General features: G+C 41.0%; 1 protein-coding gene across 2 annotated transcripts in view; it reads right to left on the bottom strand.

Annotated features, from left to right (window-relative positions):
* The window catches only part of sptbn1 (spectrin, beta, non-erythrocytic 1), an 87,513-nt gene that overhangs the window by 25,963 nt on the left and 38,277 nt on the right, over positions 1-23,273 (bottom strand). For both annotated transcript variants that reach the window (XM_063874218.1, XM_063874217.1), the window contains 11 exons: positions 8,910-9,061; positions 5,760-5,933; positions 3,802-3,893; positions 3,479-3,559; positions 2,672-2,787; positions 2,473-2,585; positions 1,810-1,997; positions 1,369-1,486; positions 988-1,146; positions 303-398; positions 2-205 (listed from right to left, as the gene is read on the bottom strand). In XM_063874218.1, coding sequence (XP_063730288.1) covers positions 2-205; positions 303-398; positions 988-1,146; positions 1,369-1,486; positions 1,810-1,997; positions 2,473-2,585; positions 2,672-2,787; positions 3,479-3,559; positions 3,802-3,893; positions 5,760-5,933; positions 8,910-9,061 — 1,493 coding nt within the window. The remainder of the gene's footprint in view (position 1; positions 206-302; positions 399-987; positions 1,147-1,368; positions 1,487-1,809; positions 1,998-2,472; positions 2,586-2,671; positions 2,788-3,478; positions 3,560-3,801; positions 3,894-5,759; positions 5,934-8,909; positions 9,062-23,273) is intronic.

A 23,273-nucleotide genomic window follows, 5' to 3' on the forward strand; every position in this document is an offset into this window, starting at 1 on the left:
CCTTCATCTCGTCCATCCAGTCCATAATGTAGAGCATCTCCTGGAAGACCCTCTGCAGCCCCAGGTTCATCTCCAGCCGCTGCCGGCGGGCCTTCAGCAGCTCCAGCAGGTACTCCCACAGACGGATCACATTGTCCTTCCTCGCCGTGATGCGTTTGATGTCGTGGTAATTCTCAGTCTCCATCTCCCTCGCCACGGAAACCACCTGCCTGAAGCACCGAGATGAGAGGAGGACACAGACTTTGTTTAGTTTTGAGTTCTAACACTACTAAATATGAGAGATATGGCGGTTCAAATCTGACCTGGACTCGCTCCTCGTAGGCGGCGATGTCTGTTTCTATGGCTTCATGTTTCTTAGTGGCAGCTTCTACCGCCTGCAGGTCGAATCCAAAGTTATCCTGTAAGAGGACAGGGGGAAGGAGACAAGGTGAGGAAAGATAAAAGGAAAGAAAACAAGGAAAGGAGAGGATAGAAGAAAGAACAGAACAAGAAAAACAGAGTAAAGGAGAGAGGAAAGGAAACAAGAACAGAAAAGGTAGGAAAACAAATATAGGAAAGAGGAGAAGAGAGTGGAAAGGAGACGAGGATAGGAAAAGACACAAGTAAGGAGCAAGAAAAGGAGACAATAAAAGAACAGGTTAACAAACAGAAAAAGGAGATGAGGAAGGAAGAAAATTAAGAAACGAGAGAGAGAAAAGAAGCAAGAGGAGGAGAGATGAAGTGAGACAAGGGAGAGAAGAGAGGAATAAAGGAAAGGAAAGATGAAAGGACACAAGGTTGAGGAGAAGAATGGAAGCAGGAAGGAAGCAAGGAAAGAGTAAAGGAAGGATATGAAGGAAGTTGAGAGAAACATTTACACATGTTATAATTAATATAAGAGTATACTATACTATCAACATTACAATACCCTAAATAAAACAGTGAAGTTCTTTGGTAAAATATGAGGTTTTATTTGTTAGATACGGTAAATGAAGGTTTGTTTGTTACCTGTGAGACGAGCCGCTGGTTCTCGCTCAGCCACGTCTCCCTCATGGCGGCTTTGCGATCGAAGCGCCGGGCGAGCTGCTCCAGCTTCTCCTGACGGATCAGCTCCGTCCTCAGCGCCAGCTCCCGCTCGTGCTCCGCCTTCTCCAGACGCTCCCACGCCTAAAACAAACGCACCCGACAACAGCAAACAACATTAATACACTCAGATTCTGAAAGTCTAACGGGTTTTATTTCAAATTAGACGTTTTGTTTATGTGAAAATGAAGGATAATCTCTTACATACATGTTGGATTTAACAATTGAACTTGTTTTATAAAGTTGTTTAAACACACATTATAGTAAATGATGAACAAATGTAGAATATAAAGGATGCTTACTGACCTTGTTGATGTCGGAGATGAGTTTCCCCTCTCGAGGAGTGTACACCTTCTGGTTGTTTGCTCTCATCTTACTCTGGATGGTGAACAGAAGAACCTCCAGGTTTCCCTTCTCTGTGAACCTGCACACACACACACACATTGTTATTTTACCAATACAGAAATAACTCAACAAAATCTCTGTAATAATGTCTGATACGATGACATAAAGCTAGGCCTTAAAACAATTTAAGCCGTATTTTAACGCACATTTATTATATATAAATGCACTGATTTGGGGAGGCAGTTTTATCGTATGCATTACTGCACATATTTTATATCCTCTGAGCTGTAGGGAAGGAAAAATATAAAGCAGAAGAAAACGCTTTGTCTGGGGAAAGTTTTAAATACATCTTGGTGTGTGTGTGTGTGTGTGTGTGTGTGTGTGTGTGTGTGTGTGACTGACTTTGGGGGCTTCTCCACGGTGCGGTAGGTGTTGAAGGCCTGCAGCTGCTGCTGGACCCCCACCAGGGAGTTGGCGAACTTCCTGTTGTTGAGGATGATGATGGTCTGCTCGATCCACTCCAGCAGGTCGGAGGCCAGAGACTCGTACTTATCCACCATCTTCTCCGTCTCGATGGCGTTGTCCAGAACCTGAAAAGACCGGGAGACACCTTTAATGAAACTCCAGCATGCTTCTTTAATGTCTCTGAGGAGAGAAAAGTTTCTTAGGTTTCTGTCTTTTATTTAAAACTCCTGCAAAGTTTATACTCACACTTACTGACGGCATTCCCACTTCAAAGTAAAAAGAGATTTTGCACACTATGTTCATATTGTATAAGCAGTAGGATGGTCTTTATAGTGTAGTATTTCTTATTCTGTATATTCAAATTCGGAATCCAGAATAAGAACCAATAGCAGATTACTTCTAATCAGCGGGGAAAATTGGATTTAGTAATATTGGCTTCATTTTGGAATAAAATGTAAATAAAATAAAATCTGCTGTATTCCCCTTTCCAAAAACCCAGCACACTTTGCTTTTATTGTACTTGTAAAGCCCTTCATTTCCCAATCTGGGATCAATAAAGGATTATAATCTAGGAATGTATCTGAGGAGGGGGGGGGTTACCTTTCCGATCCTCTTCCCCTCCACCTTCAGCGCCTTCATCTTGGAGAAGTAGTGATAGTAGGTCACCACGTACGTGATGATGGATTTCTCATCGGGGTGGTCCACGCTGATGTCTGCACACACACAGAGAACAAAGGTCAGAGTGCATACTGTTTATGTGTGTACGTGGCGTGTGAGTGTGTGTGAGTGTGTGTGTTACCCTCGGCGTCCAGCAGCTTGGTGAGGCCCAGGTGCTGCTCGGCCAGGTTGAAGGCATTCTGCAGGTTGTGGTGAGCGTTTGATTTCTTCAGCTTGTCAAAGTCGATCAGGTCGGGTCTGAAGACAAGAAAAACAAACATTAGAAAAGATGCATGACAACATAAAAACCGAGAGGCCTCTAACCCAAAGACGAGGACTCTTTTCTAAATAAAGTTTGATTGACAGATTGAACTCTTGTGTTTTCGAATTTCTATACATTTCCATTTTCTTCTTCTAGGTCCAACATCTTTTCTTATTCAGATATCTAAGATCTGGTGTTAAAATCCTTAATATTAGGGGATCTGAATCATGTGTGAGTAATATGCAGCTGTACTTTTCTTCTGTGTTTATAAAAGAGAACCTAAATGATCAATTATCTCCGAAGAGGAGCGTCTTTCCAGATAATGAGTCTTTAATTTCTCTCCTCCGCTGCGTGACTCCTCCTCCTCCTCCTCCTCCTCCTCCTGTGTTTCAGTGATGTGTGCATAATGCCGTGCTGTGGTTAGATGTGGGTCTGCTGACCGATCAGCTGAGACGGACTTATTAAAGAGCAGACTGTCTGCAGAGGCATGAGGAATGACGTGATGCTAGAGAATCATTCTTCTGTCACGTGAATACAGCCGCTGACAAATAGTTCTCATGTCAGAATGAGAAGTAGGGCGGAACGATTTGGGAAATAGATAATAAAAAACATACTGAAATGATCGAGGGCCATGTGTGTGTGTGTTTGTGAGCGTGTGTGTGTGTGTGTGTGTGTGTGAGCTCTTACCTGTGTTTGTGGATGAGGGCGTTGAAGGCCATCCCGTCCCTCCAGCTGGTGCTGAAGTTGTGGATGTTGACGTTTGGATATCTGCACAGGAAGAGGAAATCTTTATTTAGTTTCACACTGTTTCACTTTTTCACATCACATCCCATAATTCAGAATAACTGATCTAATGGGAGCATCACTGTCAGACGTTAATATCCTCAACTCTGCAGAGCACACAGGATCAAAGCTATAAAATATTTAGTGAAGCTCTCTTCTAATTTGTGACTCCAGGGAAAGGAGAAGGAGGTAACGGGGCTGATGGGAAATGTAGTCTGAACGCTCACCCTGCAGTCTTCATCTGACACCAGAGCAGCAGAGCATCTTTAGCCGACTTCTTTTCCTTGTTGTCTTCCGTCTCCACGCTGATGTCCTGGATCTGAGACACACACAGATACACACAGTGCATTAAAATAGAGAAAAACATCCAATTCAGCAGCTTTTTTTGATCATACCTTTGAAGAAACTTGACTTAAGATATATATTGTTTTATAATTGTCTTTCTGAGACGCTAAAGATGATTAAATAAACTGTATTTATTGCATTTGAAGAATAATTTAATGCATTTATTCAGCATTTTTAACTCTCTGTTCATATGATTAAGTAAAAGTAAATGCATTTTTTCTTTTCTTTTTCCTGGAACAAAATAAAATGCTAATTCTTCTTGCAATTATATTATTTTATCCATAGATAATAGTTCACTTTATGCATTAAAACATGTTTAAACTTCATGTGTTTTTCGAAAATAGTCATAACCATAGTAAAAATAAGAGAAACAAAATATCATGCATTAAAAAACATTGCTCCTGTGCACATCCCTGTTGTTTTTGCAGCTGTAAAACATTGTTCTGAATGCTGGGTTTGTGTGGGACATTTACTGGTGCTGTGAAGAGATTAACAGTCCATACAGTCATCACTAAACTAATAAATGCATCTAAACGTCCCGGGTCGTTGTGAGCTTTAAACTCTTCCCCTCATGCATACATGTGTAATCCATTTAGAGGGATGTCCTCTGCTGACATGATGCGTTCACTGTCTGTCCTCACATCAACACACACACACACACACACACACACACACACACACACACACACACACACACACACACACACACACACACACACACACACACACACACACACACACACACACACACACACACACACACACACACACACACACACACACACACACACACACACACACACACACACACACACATCTGCACTTCCATACTTGTGAGGACATTCAGAATATTTAGCCCAAACCTTCACCAAGTTCATTTCAAACCCAAAAACAAGTTAGTCTTTACTTCTAAGAATGTTCTGACTGCCTAAAACTGTCCTCACTATATAAACCCTACTATAACTTAAGTTGTGAAAATGTGTTCGCTTTCTAGATTTCAAATTTCAAAACATGTCATCGTCTTCCAAAAGTTGTCACTGTCCAACATGACACGGCTTCTGGAAAACGCCCTCACGTACAACACAAATGTTTCTGAAACAATCCTCAATTTTAAAACTATCTTAAGCTGTACTAAAAAAAAGCCTCACAAAGACAGTACAAGAGCACACACACACACACACCTCACCTTCATCGATAGCGCCCATCAGTTTCAGCCTGACAGAAGCATGAGCCTCAACTGAGCCACAGTCAGCAACATCAACACCACCAAGGCTTACAGTATCACACACACGCACGCACGCACGCTTGCACGTACACACACACACACACACACACACACACACACACACACACACACACACACACACACACACACACACACACACACACACACACACACACACACACACACACACACACACACACACACACACACACACACACACACACACACACACACACACACACACACACACACACACACAAATCCACTAAAAAGAGTTTTTTTAATCCTTGCAGCTTATAAAAGCTAAATCCTTTCCTCCCAACTGTTCTCTGCCCTGATGACGACATCCTCTCCGAGATACGCAACCACACAACAACACACAACAACACACGCACACACGGTGTAATGCAGAGTGTGAATACAGTCTTCTAAAGAGGGCGTCCCTGCCTTTGAAGCAGATGAAGACCCTTCAGGATTCAACAGAGCAGAAAGTCTACACATATCGCGCGGCCCCCGGAAACTTCACGACCTTCCCTTCGATCCTTCATTTCCATAACATTCCCATTATCCTCTTTGTCCTTCGGATGATCTCTCTTGAAGTTGTGTGTGTGTTACCTGGAAGCGGAGGATGATGGTCCAGATGAGGCCGAGCGTCAGCCGGTGGTTCCCGTCCACGATGTCGTGCGAGCCCATGTTCTCCAGGTGGACCCGCTGCTCCTTCAGGAACTGCAGAGCTTTGTCCACGTTCTCCAGGCAGTGGATACGCATCCTGCCTTTAGTGGGTTTGGGCTGGAACAAAAACACATTGACGGTTATTTACAGAAGAGGGCGAAGTATTAGTGATATTATTAATATGACAGAGGCAAAAACATGTTTGTATTATGTCACTTTTTAGTTAGTCTCCAGAAACAGAAACAGCTGCAGACTGAGACTTCTTATTGGGTTCAGTGATCAGTGAAAGTGCTTTTATAACGTCACTTTGACTAAACAATATCACTAAATCATAACCGCAATATAAACATCCCAAAAAAGTTGTTAATATTAGAGCAATAAATAACCCCCCAAAAAATAGTTTAGATAAATATTAACCAAACTACCGCCATGAAGTGAACACGGATCCAAATTCAAAAGATGGCTTTTCTGCTAAAAAAAACACCAGGAACTGCTGAGAGATTTGAATAATATAAAGTCAATATCAAATACTCATCCAGTAAAAAATGGTAGCTGACTTTTCACGTTTTTCTTTAATGCTTAAGTCATCTCAAAGGCTTGGATAGTTAACAGATAAGGAATGGGAACTGCTTTAACTTTTGTTATTAATTAAATACCAGGCCGAAAGCCAAAGAAATGCATTATATTTCATATGTTTATGATGCATTTGTCATGGAAAAACTACATAATTAAATGTTTCCCAGTTAAATGGAATAGAATCAACTGGAAGCATAAAATGAAAATACTTAAAGTATCTTGAAATGTGTTTACAGTAGTACTTCTTTCTTAACGCGCTTCCTAAATTATCAAACATATACTGTATAGAAACAGAGTTCCCTTGAGGATAAGAGCAGCATTTAAAAAGCCCATCTGTGTGTGAGCGGCCTCTGCATCCTGTCAGGATTAAACTCAGGATGCTCTGCAGAAGCGCTGATGCAATTAACACGCTGATAATAACCATTAAATATAATATTACCTTTCTAAATGACCTCAAATCCTGATCATCAAACTAACTCCAGACTGCTTCCTCTCCTCTGGATGACACACGGGTGATGTTATGAATATAAATAAAACTAAATAAAAGTCAGACGGTACATCCACATGTCCTCCTTCCAAACTACAGCAGCAGGCCGACCAACAATAACACTGCTGTTTGATTTCCTCACACACACATTAACAAACCATCACACAGATCAGCACACACACATTTTTCTCCTCCAGAGTAAAAGACTGAAGCATCTCGCTGAGTCATGCTGGGTAGAGATGTGATGCTTTCCCTCTTTGTTCAGCTTTTTAGAGAAACTCTTACTCAAAATTGGACTTAAATCATGCTCGCTTTTTAGTTTCCTGCATCCTGACACACCTTTTGTTAGCCTTGGATGTGAAATAAACCCAAATCCTCTCTAATGTTCTTTCAAATCACTCTTCAAAACCTACTTTTACATTCAGCTGTGATCCCTTCCTTCTTTCTTTTTACAAACCCACTGATTTATTTTGCTCCATGTTGTATACGACTGTGCTTGTAGTTAAAGGGGCCCTATATCTCACATTCAAGACTATATTTGGAAAATTTACCTCACTTTCCTACAGTTTTACCTCACAGTGAACAGGTGTTTAATAAAAGGACTGAGCCTGTTTTAAATGAATAAAAACAGGCAGGTCAAAAAAATAGTAGAAAGCAAAAGGCTTCAGAAAGCAGGACTAACACATTGTGGGATTTGTGGAAAATATAAATCATAAAAGCTTGTATATTACTCTTCAGATATACCCGACATCTGCTAAACTATCTCGTCCCCATTACCTGAGTGAGAATAATTGAATCAAAGCAGCAGAAAGATGTCTGAAATGACCCCATAAAAGCTTCCTCTGCAGCGGACAGATTCTTCTGCTGCTGCTGGAGGCGGTTTGGCTCCAGCTGGCCCCTCAAAGTTACTCAATGACTTCTTTCACAACACTAACACCCCCCCACTGTTATTCTCTGCATTCATCCAGATCACCACTTCACTATCGCTCTGCTTCTGCCAGCTTGTTATAACTCAATAATATCCCTCTCTTTCTCCCTCCATCCTTTTCCACATATTCTTCCTCTCCCGTTCCCTCACTTCCTCCTCCAAAGTGCCACAGGCTCTTTGGCTCTCTGCCCTGAAGAAAAACATTCAAAACTGTAAAAATTAAACAGAATAAATAAATGACAAAGTGTTTGTGAAGAAAAAATTAAGTCATTTCCTAGCTGGCTGTGTTTGCTCTCTGTGTGTGTTTGACAGGTCCTGAAAAGACCGGATGACAGCAGAGAGAAGAGGCTGGAGAGACGCCAGGAAAACAAGAAGGAGAAGACCTCACTGACCTCAACCTATTTACTACACCACACTCTAGCAGTATATTAAACCAACTCCTAGTGTTATTATGAGTCAATCAATATGACAAAGCAGCAAAAACTGGAAGAAAAAGGATGGATTATATAGCTAAAAAATACATGAGTTTCCTAGAAATTTGTTCGACTGTAAGTCACATAAAAACCTTCCTCCTGCAGCGCCACCGTCACAATAACCCTTTTATTCTGAAGTTAAGAAGATAAACATTTCATATCAAACACTACAATCCAGAGACAATCGTTAAAGTTGTTTTAAATGTAACGTTTTGAGATATTTGTGAGTACAAACACTGACCGTGCACAGGTGGATTCTCTTACTCTATTTTCCTAAAAAAAATACTAAATAAATAAAAGGAGTAAATTAAATGTTAGATGTTGTCCAACAATGTGTTGTAAAGCCCAGTTACTATTGATATAAGTGAACACCCTGTTAATGAATATAGGTCATCAAGTCAGTGTTCAAACACCAGATAAGGAGAGTGTGTGAGGGAGTGTGTGTGAGGGAGTGTGTGTGAGCGCAGCCAGAGAGAGATGATATAGAAGCAGCAAGATATCCGAGAATTTCCCCAAATGTCAAAGTTTATCGCTCATATCTTTTCAGTTTGTAAAAAATAAAATCTAATTGTCCTGCTCTTGTACTGCTACCCTTTCAAAATAAAAGCCCCAACAGTGTCTGCACTCACCAGCCTCTCTCCGGACAGGACCTCCAGCAGCTTGATGAGCGAGCGTCCGTCCCTCAGGTCCATGTAGAGGTCGGTGATCCTGCAGGAGACCCGGGACAGGTGAGAGTTCACCCACTTAGTGAAGGTCTTCTTCTGCACCGCCTCACGCTCATCTGCAACAGAGAGAGGTCAGAGGTCAGCGAGGAAAAAGGAATTACAGCTATTACAAAATGTAAAGAGTTGGAGGAGACTTTGGGATTTTAGCCTTTGCAGACCATTTACACGCACACAAACCTACAGTATATAACACACTACAGAAGAGGGAAAACCCCAAATAGCAGAATAATTACTGTTAACTTAATAAAACATGTCAGATCAGCAGGTTTAAGTCATGCAGGTGTGTTTTGATGTGTATTAGAGTAAAAATAAGCAACTGACTATCATTTCTATTATCAAATCTGCAAATTATTGGACTAAATATTGTACAAAATGTCAGAAACTAGCAAAAAATGTCCATGCCAGTCCAATATAATGTCTTTAATTGTCTTCTTTTTGTAAAATATTCACTTTGAAATGATATAAAACTGAGAAAAAAGCTAATCTAAATATTCTAGAGGCTGAATGATAACTGCATTCAAACACAATCGTGCAGGAATATTAATTTGAAGATTGATCGATTGTCAAAAGTTGGATCTCCGGTGTGTACGTGATTCCTCTGAGTATGTGCGTGTGTGTTCTGAGCATCCCATAAACTCATTGTTCCTAGAAAGGCGTGTGTGTGTGGGAGAGGTTTCCTGTGTCTGACAGAGCAGACTAAATCTAAATCACTGCTGTAACACACACACACACACACACACACACACACACACACACACACACACACACACACACACACACACACACGTCTGACAGTAAACACCTGCTGTCTGCAACCCAACTTAGTTTATATCCCTCAGTCTTCATGGTTATTGTTACTGATGAGTGTGTGCAGCGTGTGTGTGTGCGCGGGCAGTATATCAGAGCGTTTCCTTGGGTGAACTCTGGTTCTGTTCCCATGACAACCCTTTCACAGGAGGAAGTTGCATAAGGAGGAGAGGGTGTGACCCCCTAACACACACACACACACACACACACACACACACACACACACACACACACACACACACACACACACACACACACACACACACACACACACACACACACACACACACACACACACACACACACACACACATCTGTTTTTAGGGTCGTCATTTGGGAAGTTGAGATTTGCATGACTTTGAAACGTGTCCATCATCATCATCATCATCATCATCATCATCAGGAGCCCGCTGCAGAGTGGCAGACCCTGCCCTGGATCAATCCAGCACGTTATTTATGAAACGTGTTTTTAATGAACTGACATTAGGAGTGCAGTTCTGTTTGCTTATTCTGTCAAATCTGCATCATTAGGGGCTCAGTGAGGAATCAGGGTTTCTCCCAGCTGGAAACACGAACACATTAACACAGATATTTGCACGTATGAGTTGCACAATGTGCCCGTGAGGTAAACATCCCACTTTCCTTTGTTGCTCACAAAGACTTACTCTTCTAACCAATGTCAGTTAGCAAGGCTCACGTTTTCAGGGTTTTTATTTCACTAAACTCCATTTGTTTCGTGAAATTAAGTGCATTTTTTGGCAGAGATGGACTGATGCTCTACTACAGTTTGTTCACAGTGCACACACTCTGACCCGAATGAACTCAGTTTGACCTCTGAAAGGAAACAGGACACACACCAGTGATAAGAACCCCTGCCTGTTTTATACATGCAAACAAACATTGATGACCTTCAGTGTGTGTTTGGTTGGTGTGTGTGTGTGTGTGTGTGTGTGTGTGTGTGTGTTTGCAGTGGGACAATAGCGTCATTGTTCACCGGCATCCAGCAGCTTTATCACTGGGCACAAACACACTATGGAGGATTCCTCGTATCACGCTAGAGCGGCAGAACTATGTGGACAACAAGACGTCACGCCGTGTCTGAGAGTTATCTAAAGAGAGAAGTACCGCACGGAGTCAGGAACACTAAACATGCTACAGCTTTCAGGGGGAAATCCTTGACTTTAAAACCTTCTTCCTACAGATACACATCAACGACAAACATTCAGAATACTTTACTTTCTGGCTACAGAGTGGTTTTATAAACAGCCAGCGTCTTTTTTCAATTCTCCCTGCTCTTCCCAGTGTTGTTGTTGAAAGACAATATCTTACATTTTCAGAAAAGAGCTGAATATGGAAGGGAGGCTTGTTCTGGAAGTGCCTGTCTATCCTTAACTTTACAGGACAGGGCGGCTGTGAATAAAACCAAACCAAAATATTATGCTCATTTTCTGGTTCATTGTGTGCCTCTCCTGGGACATGTCTCCATACTTTAATGCTCAAAAAAGCTCTTATACTGCCTGAGGTGTAGCACAGAAACTCCCTCTGGAGGGATTTCAGTCTTTGCAGACCATTTACATGCACTAAAACCTATGTTCCACACTACAGGAAAGGGAAAATCCCAAAAAGCAGAATAAGGCCTCTTTATTGTCTATGACGGAGTGTCTGTGTGCGTGTGTGTGTGTGTGTGTGTGTGTGTGTGTGTGTGTGTGTGTGTGTGTGTGTGTGTGTGGAACTAAAGTATTGGCAGGATGTCTTTCTGTAGGTCAATAACACACATACTGTACATACATACACAAACACACCCAATTACAGCGGAGGATGACCTCAACCTGAGGAAACACACATGCCGGACCATTTGGTTGAATACAAACACACACACACACACACACACACACACACACACACACACACACACACACACACACACACACACACACACACACAGGAATGTGCATCCTGGACATCATGTGAGGTGCTTCCTTCTTCATATCATTGTGTGAATGCATCACTTTCATAAATCACACAAAACAATTGTCAATGAATCATGGGATGTCAAGGTCCAGATACAACAAGAATTCATAACTGAGTTCATAGAGAGAGAGAGACACACACACACACACACACACACACACACACACACACACACACACACACACACACACACACACACACACACACACACACACACACACACACACACACACACACACACACACACACACACACACACACACACACACACACACACACACACACACACACACACACACAGCAGTCTGACAGCAAACACCTGCTATCTGCAACACAACTTAGTTTATATCCCTCAGTCTTCATGGTTATTGTTACTGATGAGCGTGTGCAGCGTGTGTGTGTGTGTGTGTGTGTGTGTGTTGGCAGTATATCAGAGCGTTTCCTTGGGTGAACTCTGGTTCTGTTGCCATGATAACCCTTTCACAGGAGGAAGTTGCATAAGGAGGAGAGGGTGTGACACACACACACACACACACACACACACACACACACACACACACACACACACACACACACACACACACACACACACACACACACACACACACACACACACACACACACACACACACACACACACACACACACACACACACACACACACACACAATAAAGGAAAGGAAAAAACAACGAGAGGAAATAAGAACAACAAAGGAAAGGAAAGAAGAGTAAGACAATCAAGGAAAAGGAATCATAGCAAGGACACAAGGACAATGAGGAAGGCAGGGAAAGCAGGAAGAATGAGGAGAAGAAAGCAAAGGAAGAGGATGATCCGGTTGAAATGTGCTCTTCTGTAACTCCACATTATAGGAGAGAGGAAACAAGCTTTGAAAACTGAGGAGGAGAAAAGTCACTTTGACTCTTTTCAAATCACAAACAGAAAAATCTTGAGCCTTCAGGTGGTCAGACTCTATAGACGTCTGTGACAAAAGGACTCCTCAAGCCTTCTTCAGTACATCATGATGATTACTTAATGAGTGAAGGTCACATTAAGCGTAACATGGACGATAAAGCGGTGTCTAATTAAGGGCGGGGCTACCTTTTGATTGACAGGTTGCTAACCCAATGTTGTCAGTGTTTCTGTCTTCAAACTCTCACCTTTTGTTTGTGTTTTAAGTACATTTTGACATTTCTCCTTCCATAAATAGGTCTTATTTTGTAAACTGTTGTTTTTTTAACCCCTCTCGCGTCACTTCTAGTTAAATAAAAAAAAGATGGCGGCGGACGAGTTGTTCTAGTTTGACTTGGGCCAAAATAAGTATTAAAAAATGACGGAACGGCAAACAAGAAAAATGACATTTTCTATCAAACACACATACGTCAGTCCACAGCTGTGTTCCCCTGGGTTGAAGTCTGAAGACACACACACACTGTCTGGACTGTGTGTAGTTGTGTTTGTGTGATACAGTTCAGGAATAAATCTTTAATAGTTATTATCCAGAGCAAGTCTATACACACATCTACCACATTCCTGTAAGTGTGTGTGTGTGGGTGGGTGGGTGGGGGACTTTGGGTGAAATGTCTGAACAGTTAGTTATGTTTTTACAGTTTACTCCTTCTTGCAATAATGTCTTTGTTCTGTGTAGGGGTGATGCGAGTACAAACACACACACACACACACACTTATTTTGTAAACTATTTCTGCTTGTCGATGTTGGGAATGAAGCTGCTGTGACGCAAGAAAAATCCCCGGCGTTGATCTGATAATAAAGTCTTATCTTATGGCTTCAACTTAATCATCAGCGTTCGCCTGAAATACAGAATGTGTACACACCACTGAATGGTTCCAATGGTCCATGATGTAATGGTCCATAACGATCCATTTCTTAAAGTTCCTTAATTAGAAAAAGTATAATGAACTCCAAGATAAAAAAGGAAGGCATTTCCACTCAATGAGGACAAATTAAATTAAATACTACAGGTTTCGACTGACATTAGGCAACACATACACACACACACACACACACACACACACACACACACACACACACACACACCACAGTGAGTAAGGGTAATATTCGGCGGCCTCCCAGTTCCTCCTGTGGGAGATGAGGAATGCTAGAATCCAGGAATTGCAAAACTAGAAGTGTGTATTTTGATAAGGTTATACGATCGGCAGTGTGTGTGTGTTGGTGTGTGTGAGTGTGTGTCTTTGGCTATAGTCATGCGATCCAGCGTGAATGGCCCACAACTGGGATACATTTGGAAACACAGCACAGACACGGGAGACTGAACAGAGCTGTGTGTGTGTGTGTGTGTGTGTGTGTGTGTGTGTGTGTGTGTGTGTGTGTGTGTGTGTGTGTCCCTCTGTCTGTTAGTGGAAACAGATGTTTGATATGTCCGGCCTGTCTTACACACACACAGTTGAGTGTTAAAGGGTTATTCCGTATAAAACCAGATTTAAAGGCTCTGTTGTGTGTGTTTGTTTTTGACAGGAAATAAAGAACCTGCATCACAGGTGTCCTGGGACATTCAATCAGGAATGACTTTCAATACTTTTTAAAGGAAAATAACTTCTTCTACTTTGATGGTTTCCTAGAAAAGGATATGTGTTTTGTATGATGTTTAATATTGTTCTGTATGATATCCGTGCAGAAGGGAGAGGATTAACACATCTAATTTCAACAATGAACACACTGAACTGGACTTTAGAGTTACCTGCAGAATAATATGTCAAAAGCAAAAAAATGTCCTTAAAAGAAGGTCTGGAAAGACAAAAACTCTGAAAACAAAAGATAAAAGTATCATCATGTTTCCAAACATCCTGCAGTCGGACAGCAGGACACCGGCAGATCCCATCAGCCAATCACAGGACACAATACTGAGTCTGCAGGAGGCTCAGCCAATCACACTGCCCTCTGAAATCTGAGAGCAGAGTCTGAATGAATGCAAACACACACACACACACACACACACACACACACACACACACACACACACACACACACACACACACACACACACACACACACACACACACACACACACACACACACACACACACACACACACACACACACACACACACACACACACACACACACACACACACAGTGTGTTCCCATGGGAGCAGAAAGTGAGGCAGAGTTCTGAACAGAGGACCATTGAGAGCCGAACACACTGCCTGATTATCAGCCTGCAGACATATGTCCCGCAGACTCAGCTCATTTCAGACAAAACTGTTTGGGTTAGGTCCAGGTCCCGTCTCGAGTCTTTTCAGCCCCAGACCGAGATTAGGACTGGGTTTATCTCGAGGTAAAATAATGCTAATCCCAAATTCAAAATCCTAAGAGGAAGTTTGACCGAACAGACACTGGGTGGGACAATGAGGAGTCACTAACGTATGAATTTGAGGAAACTGAACTTACTTTAGTTTTTTCCTTTCATGTTATGTGTTGTATATGTTTGTGTGCATGTCAATGGTCTTCAAAGGCTAAAATCATGCCTGAGCAGAGTCACATGTTTAAACTCAATGAAAGTGTAAGTCGCGCAAGCGTCCTCTTTCTCTGAACGTCGAATACACTGAACTGAATCTCTTTCAGGATAAACCTGCTTCAAACTGTGGCAGCTTGTGGTCACACACACACACACACACACACACACACACACACACACACACACACACACACACACACACACACACACACACGTGTATGTCCTTGTGCAAAAGATAGAAAACAACATTCACACACAGATACTTGCTTCAAGGAAACACAGTGGGCAAAATCTCACTTTTACATTCCTGCGGCAGGTCGATACAAAACAAGTGAGATAAGAACACACACACACACACACACACACACACACACACACACACACACACACACACACACACACACACACACACACACACACACACACACACACACACTAAGGGTACCCTCATTTCTGGCGTTCAGTTGTAGATCTTGATAGTCGGATTATTCCTGTATCTACTTGCATCATTATTCCATTTAAACTATTTCATTGCATTTTTTAAATGTATTTTCATGTCTTGAGTAAACTGTATGTTGCACAGTTTCAGGAGCCTTGTATTTAGTATTTGTATTTTAAATTTCACACCTGTAAATTCACCGATTTGAGTTTCATCAGTAAAAGGAAACTGAGACTGATCAAGTGTTGCTGGAAGTGTTTTTAAATGTAATGTTTGGGTCATATTTTGCAGTTACATAGAGACTTCCTTCCTCTTCTCTTCCCTCCACGCTGCCTTTTTCTAAACTCATCCAAAACCAAACCGGCTCCACAGCATGTCTGTCAGACAGCAGGAGATTAATGAAGTATAGAATATAAATAAACTTTCCTTCATTACAGTCACCGTGTTAACTTCACCAGCGACTGATCGCAGCATTCCTCAGCGCTGCGGAAAGGAACTGTGTATGTGTGTGTGTGTGTGTGTCACTGTGTTGCTAATGAAACACCATCACAGTGTAACAGTCATCCGTCTTCATCTCATTACTTTCCTTTTGTAACACTCTTCATTTTATCAGCTGACAGGAACTGACACATCATAAATCCTGACCTCCAAGTCGGGGTCGTTACCGATGCATTCCTGCTTTAATATTAATATTAAGTGGAGACAAGTTTGGATATCATACTTATTATATAGTTATGATGCTTTATTCTGATCATTTTAGGACATATTTCTGTCAAAAATATGTTTTCTTATCCTGTTTACGATTCAGAGTAAGTGATTATATGCACCTGCAATAAGATGATTATATATAAGCAGGCTATATGTATATAAAGCATCATTTTAACATATAAACTAACTTACAAAATGCATTTCAATAAGGAAAACACATAATTGTCAGAGCCTAGATCGGCTTTAACTCGCTCTAAACTTTAATTTAGCTAAGAGTAGGATTGTTCTGTGGCCTGGAGGCCGTCAGCTGTTTCAAAGTGTCACATGGCTATTAATATTGTATGTAATCTAGAGTAGTGCAGGTGGCCGTTTCTGGAGCTAACCTAAGAGGTTAGGATGTGCAGTAAGGAAATTTGTCTAAACTTACATTTCTGTCCCAAACCTCAGCCAATTATGCATCGTCCCAACTTTGCAACCCATCGTTAAACATTAAGTGCTTGGTGTCACATTATGTAGTGTCATATTTTACAGGAATGTGTTCAAGAGTCAACCACATCACGTTTGTCCTTCAGTATTTAATTCCCTTTTTTTGTGTTGAGCTAAAGTGGAAAAGCAGTAACAAACAGACAGACATTCAGCTGCAACTTTGTGAAAAATCTACTTGATTTAATCACTTTTCAAGGCTTAAGTCTTATATTGTCTTCAGATATAGTCTTGAATATAGTTTGCACCAAGAGAAGACGATTTATTTAGTTCACTTTACTTCAGAAGTGCGTTAGGACATTATCTCTGAATGTCCATCATGTGCAGGTAAACTGATCACAGCTCAGTAATCCAGTTCCAATAAAGAATTGTGAACTCCTCCTTTAATCATGTTACCTTTAAAAAGGAGCCTTCAGCAGGATGTAGGGTCTGTCATAATATTAGTTAATTATTCCTTTATTTTATTACCTCCACAGGGTGCCGTTTGTTTAACAGCTGGCACTAACATTTAACTGAGGTTAGAAACAGATGCATGCAGCTATTTTTAGCAATGCACACACCTGACCTCTAACATTTTACACCTATCTTTGAAACTGTCAAGCTCAGGAAGATAAGTTATCAGAGTTGTTGATCACAGATGAATTTATAACTCGGGTACAAAAACACGTTGTGTGTAGACCCTCCTGATGTCGCCTTAACACATTGGTAATTGCATGAAGGGTACTATGAGGTAAGCCACTATTTCCAAATCAGCAGCCTCAGCTTTCAGATCCTTTCTTCGACAAATGAATAACGTCATTAACCTGTAAGACTTTTTAATAGTAATGCAACTACAAATGATAACCCCTGACTAATAAAATGGGGAAAAGATCAAGTTAATGTCCTCAGTTCGATTGTTTTGGCCACAACTCAGAGTAAAGCAACCAGAGAATTTTCACAACAACAACAACAACAACAACAACAACAACCGGTATCTGTATTAATAAAGTAGTGGGCGATTCATGAAGTTGATCTGTGCACCATATTTATTATAATGAGCATACTTGTGTCAGAAAGCATGTGGCTTTACAGCGGTTTTCAAGCAAAACCAGAAATTAATGAAATATTATCTTAACTTCAGATAAACAGATGTGATCTCAGTGGTTTGTGGTTTCAATTAACTTCTCCTTTTTGTTAGAAGAATAGCTCTGACACACACACACACACACTTTTTAAGTATTATTTAAATCGTTGGTATATTTTCCATTCCAATCTCTTATTTTATTTACTTTTTTATGTATTTTTTTCTGATATTTGCTGTGTAGTGAACACTGTGGATAGCCCCTTCTTCCCCTCATGATATATTATTATTTTTAATGCATTTCAAATGTTTTCTTTATGATGTTACTTTCTCTCTGGACTCGGATAAGCCCCGCCCCTTCCTGCTGTATTGAGCATGCTCAGTCAAGCGCTCCCATCAAAGGGTCCTTTCATGCTGCAGATCACACACACCCACACACACACCGTTCCTCCTCAGACAGTCACACACACTATGAAAACACAAGGTCCTTCGTGTAACACTTACTCACATCACCGTCAGACCTAACTCCCAACAATAACACCGCTCTCTCCTCCTGCGTCTGTAACAGATTCTGAGACCTCCAGCTCAGGCTTGAAAAGTGTTTCCATGTTTTCAGGAATTTCTCATTAATCTAACTCCAAGAACCTCACAGAGAAACACAAAACGGGAACATCACAGGTCCTTTCTGAGCTTTTATAAACACATGGGATGATCATTCTTGACTTTAGAGAAGAAAGCAGACAATAAAGTGTTAGTGTGACGTAATGCAGCTCAGACGTGTTTAATCAATCTGCATTTAACTCACACCTAATAATAAGCAGACCTGTCACACTCTCAAAGCTACATTAGGTAACACAGGTCTGCTAAGCGGTTCATCATCACGATGCAAACAGAATGCATTTGTAAATAATCAGCCAAAATGACACCAGCTGTTCTTGTAAATTAGGATAATATGACAAAACAAACAAGATTACACTCTAAAAAACGAACACATTGACTTTAAATGAGATGTTGAAGTGTGTTTTATAAATATTTGATGGGTTAAGAGGTCTATGTTTATGTTTATATTCATGGCATTCAATTAAAAATACTTGTATACTCATCCCTTAAGGCTTTTGCACCACAGGGGCCTTTTTGCATTCATACATTTTGTCTCAAAATGGTGTTTTTTGTCATAAATGCTGCCATGAAAACAGATCCCAAATATTATGCAGCAATGAACTATATATATAATAATACATTTGACTGCTAAGACCTGGTTACTGACTAGTATATTAAAAAAGTGATATTACAGGTAAATTACTCCTTATTTAAATGGTTTATTTGATGAGTGCATGGAGGGAGTTTAACAATAAAATGTCCACAAAACAAATATGACATCTTTCTTTGAAACAAAGTCGAGTTTTCTGAGAATAAAAGCTTAACCAATAAAGCTGCAGAACCGTAATGGCATGACTGAAAAAAGCAAAAAGCAAAATAAATAACTACATCAGAGCTGAGATGCTCTTATTTTGAAATCCTTTAAGTGATGAGTGCTTCAGGAGATCAGAAGCTGCTGAGAGGACATTATTTAAAAGTGAAGATGAAGGACAGAGGAGGAGGAGGAGGAGTGAAGCCTTTGTCTGACTTTTATCGGGACGAGGCGGCTGAACTGCTTTTTAATTTCACTAAGAGGGAAGAGGGGGGGAGAGCGGGGCAATAACAGACGCTCTGCAGAAGCTCATGAAACATTGATGAGGAGGAGGAGGAGGAGGAGGAGGAGGAGAAGAGGACGGAGGATGAAGGAGAAGATAAACACCTTTTAAACAGACAGAGAGAGACATGAAGAACGAGGGATGATGGTGGTGGGCCCTCCAGATCCCCCTCCTCAAAGATAATCCCCCCCCCCCCAAAGCACCAAGGTGTCCGCTGATTGGCTGGCTCAGGACAACAGGAGCAGAGGGGGATGCTGGGAGCAGAAGGATGGTGTTTTTGTTCTGCAAGCATGGCTGTGTGTGAGCAGTGTGTGTGACAATATATTACAGGATCGACAGTGTGTGTGTGTGTGTGTGTGTGTGTGTGTGTGTGTGTGTGTGTGTGTGTGTGAGCGGTCTATGGATTCATGATTAATCAGCTCTATAGTATTTTTCGTCACAATGCATCCTTAAAATGTGAAATAAAGTGCCACACCCACCCTGACTTCCAAAACAAAGGACAGCAAGCTGCTACAGACGGACATGAACTGAATACGAGTTATTAAGGTTTGTGTTTGCATCGGTTAATGTTTGCAAAGGCAGATGGATATTTCTTTGTATCAATAAATTAACTTACAGCTTAACTGTCAGACTTATTGAGAGTTGCTTGGAAGAAGAAAGGTCAGCAAAATGTGAAATTGATGCAAAAAATGCAAACTTCTACAATTAATATCCTTTAATGTCTTTGAACTAAACTGACTCGGTAAGATGTACACTTATAAACTTAAATATACCCGCTATTTATCCATCCATCTATCTAGCTATGTATTTAATTTATTTATCAATCCATTGAATATTTATCCATCTGGCATCCATTTATTTTCCATATAAACATCTATCCGTACATCTCCATCTCCATCTGTTTATTGAGCCATCCATGTTTTAACCATTTATCATGAATTAATCCCCTATCATCAATCCATCCTTGTATTTCCATACAAAGAAACTCATTATTGATCCAATAACTGATCGTTTCCAGGACATTAAGTCGGATTTCTTACTTAAGGTTGCTAGAATAAAAGCTAATAAAACACTTCATCCCGGAAGCCATTTACACTTCTGACCATCTACCTTTCTATCTTAATTTAACTAATCCATCCATCCATTTAACTACCTTTTTATCAATGTATAAATACACCGTCATCCATACATGTTTAACTCTCTCCATTAGCCATTTCCATATCCATCCATCATGAATAATTCATCCTTTATCTATCAGTCTATTTCCATTCCTAGAAACCCATATTGATCCACTGATTGATCATGTGTAGGCAGTCTGATTTCTAACTTTCAGTTGCTAGAATACAAGATGTCCTGAGTGATTACTCTGGACATTAGTCAGTGTCAGCGTTAAAATCTCCCATGAGTCAGTTCAGGAGGCTCTTTGACGACTTGTTTCCCTCCATAATTGCTTTATTTAACGGGGCACGACCGCTCAATACTCGTCCTAACGAGGGGGAAGTGCTTCGGTCTCCTACTCGCTCTCATCTGCAGCTCTTTGCAGAGCAATTATCACCTACTGCCTCCATATTCATACCCCCGCTGAGAGTTAAACCAAAGGCTCTTTAGGATGCCCTGAGCCACACGCGGGACAACGCTAGAATTTATGTCCTCTCAACGAGCCACAAATACCCTCATAAACCCACAGACCTGTTCATCTGTCTGAGGTTATCCAGAGAGAAGTTAAACAGCTTCCGTAGTCAAAGAAAGACTAGTACTTGTTTCTTTAAGAACAGGTTTAATATCTTTAAGTCCCAATGATAGTTTGACTCAAGGTTTGTGGATCCTTCAGGGAACAGATACAAGAAAAGTCAATGAAAAGTTAAGTCTTGACGCCCCTGTAAACTATAAGATGTACCACGGGCACAGGAGGTCAGGTGCATTATTGTCAGAGCTTCAACATGAAGTATTTTCACAACAGCAACATTTAAATCACACCACATCCGAACAGATCACTTTACGATCCTTTGAAGATAACACAGGAGATAATCCGCCCTTCCTCTAAACAACACACAAACTCAGAGTCAAATCTTTATCGACAAGACCTTCGATGACACCACACCATGCGTCTTTAAACCAGTAACATCACGGTCTACTTCTGGGACATATTTATTTAGCTGAATGACCCTGAGGTGCAAATTGGCTCCTAATGGTTGATAGAGAAATGGTCAATAAATGAACCTTTAATGTGTGGGAAGAAAGCTTTTCATATAGTACACAGAAGATGATCAGGGAACACATCGTCACCCTGGCTAATCTCCTTTAAAACCAAACCACACACACACACACACACACACACACACACACACACACACACACACACACACACACACACACACACACACACACACACACACACACACACACACACACACACACACACACACACACACACACACACACACACACACACACACACACACACACACACACACACACACACACACACACACACACACACACACACACACACACACACACACACACACACACACACACACACACACACACACACACACACACACACACACACACACACACACACACACACACACACACACACAGCACCTGCAGCGTCCGCCTCCACCTGGCCGGCAGCCACGGAGCTACTTTTAGATATGAGGGACGCCTCTGAAGGTTTCTGGGCATCAGCACATCGATGAGGGTCCATTATCCTTCAGCTAAATTCATCTCGTCGATCATTTCCACCCTCCACAGGAGAACTGATGTCCTGCTAAAGCCTTTTATTGAACCCACACATCCATCAGTGGGCTTTAGATGCTTCTTCTGATTGGTGAATCACTGAATAGTGTTTCCAAGGACGTGTTTATCAATGAGACAAAGATTAAGAGTGTTTCAAGTGAGTTACTTTGACAAATCCTCCTTCAGTAACAAAAGTCAAAATGGATATTGTGACGATATTATGTTGGATATTGTTAGTTTTTAAAAAAGAACAGAACCTTTATAATCCTCAGTGATGTTGAGATAATGATAGCTTGCTAAAGAAAGTACATTATTTTACTGTATTTCAGCCTTAAAACCAGGAAAAGACAACATTTATTATATTAAAATATCTCATTTGATATCAAGATGTTGATACAATGCCAATCTCCAATCGGGACGACAGGTCAGAAAACTAATTCCTATTGCCTTGTGAAGTAATTATATTCTGATAAAGAGGAAGTTGGATTGAGCTGGAAATCATTTGCTTGAGTTTAGGTTTGATAAAAGTGTTTTAAGCGTCTCTTTTTATAGACATAAGGTTTGAAAATAGATAATAACTTCATCATGGTTATGGATGTTGAAGTGCTTCACATCACAGGCTGTGTACTGGAAGAGGAAGTAGTTCTCACAGCTGGATGAACGCTGAAGAGTAAACAGAAGGCTATACTGTATAAGATTAGGTAAAAGGTCCAATATACCTAAAAAGGAAACGAAAGTAAGAGCACCTGAAACCAGCATGGCTCCGTTGAGTCTTAAAAGCAGCCGGCAGCAACAGAGAGAGAGAGATGTTACATCCATTACTTGCTTGACTTTCATCCATTTTTAGTGCAAGTAGCACTTTCTTTTAT

Source organism: Eleginops maclovinus, chromosome 22 (assembly GCF_036324505.1).
Source record: "Eleginops maclovinus isolate JMC-PN-2008 ecotype Puerto Natales chromosome 22, JC_Emac_rtc_rv5, whole genome shotgun sequence".
In the NCBI taxonomy this organism is placed as follows: Eukaryota; Metazoa; Chordata; class Actinopteri; order Perciformes; family Eleginopidae; genus Eleginops; species Eleginops maclovinus.